The 3632-nt window shown below is 63.4% G+C and overlaps 1 protein-coding gene across 1 annotated transcript in view; it reads right to left on the bottom strand.

Moving 5' to 3' along the window:
* Positions 1-3632, bottom strand: part of PARP6 (poly(ADP-ribose) polymerase family member 6) — an 8195-nt gene that overhangs the window by 525 nt on the left and 4038 nt on the right. The window contains 12 exon segments of the mRNA XM_009643769.2: positions 37-170; positions 741-904; positions 1001-1113; positions 1762-1810; positions 2120-2187; positions 2349-2414; positions 2518-2643; positions 2719-2811; positions 2898-2993; positions 3199-3250; positions 3563-3625; positions 3627-3632. The exon segment at positions 3627-3632 is cut by the window's right edge and continues 75 nt beyond it. Of these exon segments, the coding sequence (XP_009642064.1) occupies positions 37-170; positions 741-904; positions 1001-1113; positions 1762-1810; positions 2120-2187; positions 2349-2414; positions 2518-2643; positions 2719-2811; positions 2898-2993; positions 3199-3250; positions 3563-3625; positions 3627-3632 (1030 nt within the window).

The raw sequence follows: 3632 nt of genomic DNA, 5'->3' as shown, positions 1-3632 counted from the left end.
GGACCAGCCAGCATTACTCACTCCATCCCCAGCACCCATGGGCACCACATTCCTGTCCCCATCCTCCCACGGTGTCCCCCGGCCCATCACCTGGGGGATGGTGTTCATCCGGTTGTACCTCTGCACCAGCTCGTCCTTCGACGGCATCCGGTGCTGCCCTTTCCCCATCCCTGTGGAGAAGCGAGGCAGCAGCTGTCACCCCCAGGCAGGGAGCGCCCCTGGGGTGACGCGGGGACACATGCCACAGGTGGGGACAGCTACACTGGGTACTCCCGCCTGGCGGCTGAACACTGGGAACCCCCAGAAGTTTTTGGAGCCTAGAAAACTTTGGGGTCTTAATTCCCTGGCGCATCGGAAAGCCCTGACCTGGCTGGGAAGAGGTGGGAAGGATGTGGGGTGTGATGCGGGGTGCTGCCCACTCCTGCACGGCTCCTCCAGGGCCCATGCAGGGAGCGGGGGTGGGAGCGCAGGCAGGACCGGGCAGTGCAGGCAGCCTCTTACCTGAGTATCCAAAGGAAATGGCTGAACACTGGGAACCCCCAGAAGTTTTTGGAGCCTAGAAAACTTTGGGGTCTTAATTCCCTGGCGCATCGGAAAGCCCTGACCTGGCTGGGAAGAGGTGGGAAGGATGTGGGGTGTGATGCGGGGTGCTGCCCACTCCCGCACGGGTCCTCCAGGGCCCATGCAGGGAGCGGGGGTGGGAGCGCAGGCAGGACCGGGCAGTGCAGGCAGCCTCTTACCTGAGTATCCAAAGGAAATACTCTCTGCAGGCAGCACATCCCCCCTGCCCGCGCCCCCCCTGCCTGCCCTGCTGGCGCGGGGGAGCATTACCTGGAGTTTGGTGTAGGAAGCATTGACCAGCCCATTGCGGAGGATGGAGTGCCAGTTCTCAATGTGAGAGCCGCTGGAAAAAGCCAGCCCCATGCCAGCCCCACGGCACCCTGCCCCACGGCACCTGCTTTGGGGGGGCTCCCGCCACCCCCCACTCCTGGCAACTCACTGGAAAGCAAAGGTGCTGCCGTAGAGTTTCTTGGCGGTGCGGAACCGGGCTTCCTTGGCCGGAGGGCTGCTGAGCAGGAGGAACTGGTGGGAGGTGTGCATGAACTTCAGCTGCTACCAGGGGAAAGGGAAGGGCAAAAGTGGTGCAGATGGGGAGAGAGGATGGACGGACAGACAGACAGACAGACAGAGATCATGCACGGCAGCCCAGCCCCGTGCCTGACCCAGCCCTGCTTTGCTCGTCCTGAGGTTGCCAGGAGGCCCACTGGCATCCCCTGTCTCTTGTCCCCAGCCCATGCCAAGTCTCCTCTACCCTACAGCCCACAGCCAGCCTCCCACGTCCCACGGGCCGCAGGCCCCATCCCAGAGGCTGCATCCAACATCCTGGACCCTTCTGGCCCCACCCCATATCCTAACACCCCTCATACTGCATCCTGCATCCTCCATCCCACAGCCTCCACACCATCACCCACGTCCTGTATCCCAGACCCTACATCCCGCACCCCATATCCTACATCCCATCCCCTATGCCTCACCTTCCATATCCTACGTCCCGCATCCCAATCCCATCCCCTTCAACCCACATCCCATCCCCTATGTCTCACATCCCATATCCTACATCCTGCATCCCACACCTTACATCCCACCTCCCATATCCCACATCCCACCTCCCATACCCCGTATCCCACCTCCCACATCCCGCATCCTACATCCTCCATCCCGCCTGCTGCACCCCACCTGGAGCCCGGCCAGGCCCCTTACCCTGCTGAGGGGCAGCTTGACGATGTGGGATCTGTTGCTGGAGATTATCCTTGGGAAGAGGAGGAAGAGGAAGAGGAGGAGGAGGAGGAAGTTCAGACAGGGTGGTCCCCACACTCCCCTGGGAGCAGGGCCAAGCCGGGAGCCGTGCCAGAACCCACCCCAAGGCTGGTGGATGGTCGTGACCCCGCAGGAGAAAGGGGCCGAGGGGGTCGTGTCGGGGATGCCCGGCTACACCCAACCCCATCCTCGATCCCGGGGCATGTGGGGCAGCGGGAGGGACATGGGGCAGCAGGAGGGATGTGGGGCAGTGGGAGAGACGTGGGGCACCGGGAGGGGGCCACAGCCCCCTGGGCCTTACCACTGCAGGAGTGGGTGGGCCAGAGGGTCCAGCTTGTCCATCTGCTTCTTGATCTCCAGGTAGGACCCCTGGCAGAGGCGAGAGGGTGTACAGGGTGGGTCCCCCGGCACCCACTCAACCGTGGGCGGATGGAGATTGGCACCAAAATGCCACCCCCAGTGAAGGGTCTGGCACCAGGGTGGGGAGTCTCACATGGGGCCATGGATGGTACGGGGCCATGCCAGCGTACCTGGGTCATCTCCCGGATGGACATCACACTGTCCAGGGCCTTCTGCAGCCGCTCGTAGTTCTTCTTCTACGCGTGGGGCAGAAGAGGGGTGCCTGTTGGAGGGGTCCTCGGGGTTCCCCCAGCCCCATCGACCCCTGGCACGGGGGAGCATTGCCCCCCCAGCGCTTACCTTAGGGTTGAAGGCAAGTGTTTTGGGGTCATTGGGGTCCACCACCGAAGGGTAAGGCTCAAAGATGATGCTCTTGCGGGGGGACTCCAGGGCAGCGCGGCACATGGCCACCAGCAGGTCCACCACCTTGGGGACAGAGCGTGGGGTGAAGGAACAGCACCCCAAGGTGACAGCATGGTCACCCGCTGCGTGCGTCCCTACCTCAGCGCCCGTAGCCACCTCCTCTGCCGCACCGGACATGACGCCCAGGGTGTAGAAGGAGAAGACGCAGAGCTCCCGGGTGCACACTGCCGGCTGCGGAGGGGACAGGAGCCATGGGGAGGGTCGGGGATGGTGAAACGGGGTGACAGCCCACGCCCACTGGGTCCCTGTTCCCACACCTTGAGCATGGAGCCGTTCTGGAAGACGTGCTGCTCGTCACAGACCACGCAGTACTCATTGAGTGTCGGGATCCGCTGCTCTGCGTACTTCATGATCTGAGGGAGAGGATAGTAGGAGTCAGCCCCTGCAGTGGCCAGGGCACTCGGGAGGGTTCTCCAGGAAGCCAGATGGGGCAGAGTGGGATGTGGGATGAGTGGGAAGGATGCTGTAAGGCAGCAGGACGGGCATGACTGGGACGTGGGACAGCGGGGAGGATGCTCCGGGCAATGGGATGGGTTGAGCAGGATGCAGGACGCGCACCTGAACAAGGAAGCCGTACTCCAGCGTAGGGACGTTCTTGCAGTGGCCGCCCCTGTGGGACCCCCAATGATGCCAATACCCTGCCAGGGACGCGGCCACATGGGAGACATGGCACCAAGAGGTGGGTAAAACCCCGCAGGACCACGCAGCCAGCATCCCAGCTTACCCACTGGTGCTGGGGACAAGGTACAGGGGACTAAGCCCCGCAAGGGGCTCCCCCTAACCCAACCCAAGAGGGTCCCCCCACCCCACAACAACCGATCTGACCCCACAGCAGCCCCTGGGAACCCGGGAAGGGAAAGGAGAGGAAAGCAAACCCCAAGGCGGGGAGGCACCCACCAGGATGTTGAAGGGGGCGACACCTGCCTGGGTGCTGGGGGGGGCGTAGCCAAAAACCTCCACCTTGGGGTTCTTCATGGTACAGGAGCCAGAGC

Source organism: Egretta garzetta, unplaced genomic scaffold (genome assembly GCF_000687185.1).
Source record: "Egretta garzetta isolate BGI_Z169 unplaced genomic scaffold, ASM68718v1 scaffold287, whole genome shotgun sequence".
Taxonomy (NCBI): domain Eukaryota; kingdom Metazoa; phylum Chordata; class Aves; order Pelecaniformes; family Ardeidae; genus Egretta; species Egretta garzetta.
This window is presented reverse-complemented; position numbering and strand designations above follow the sequence as displayed.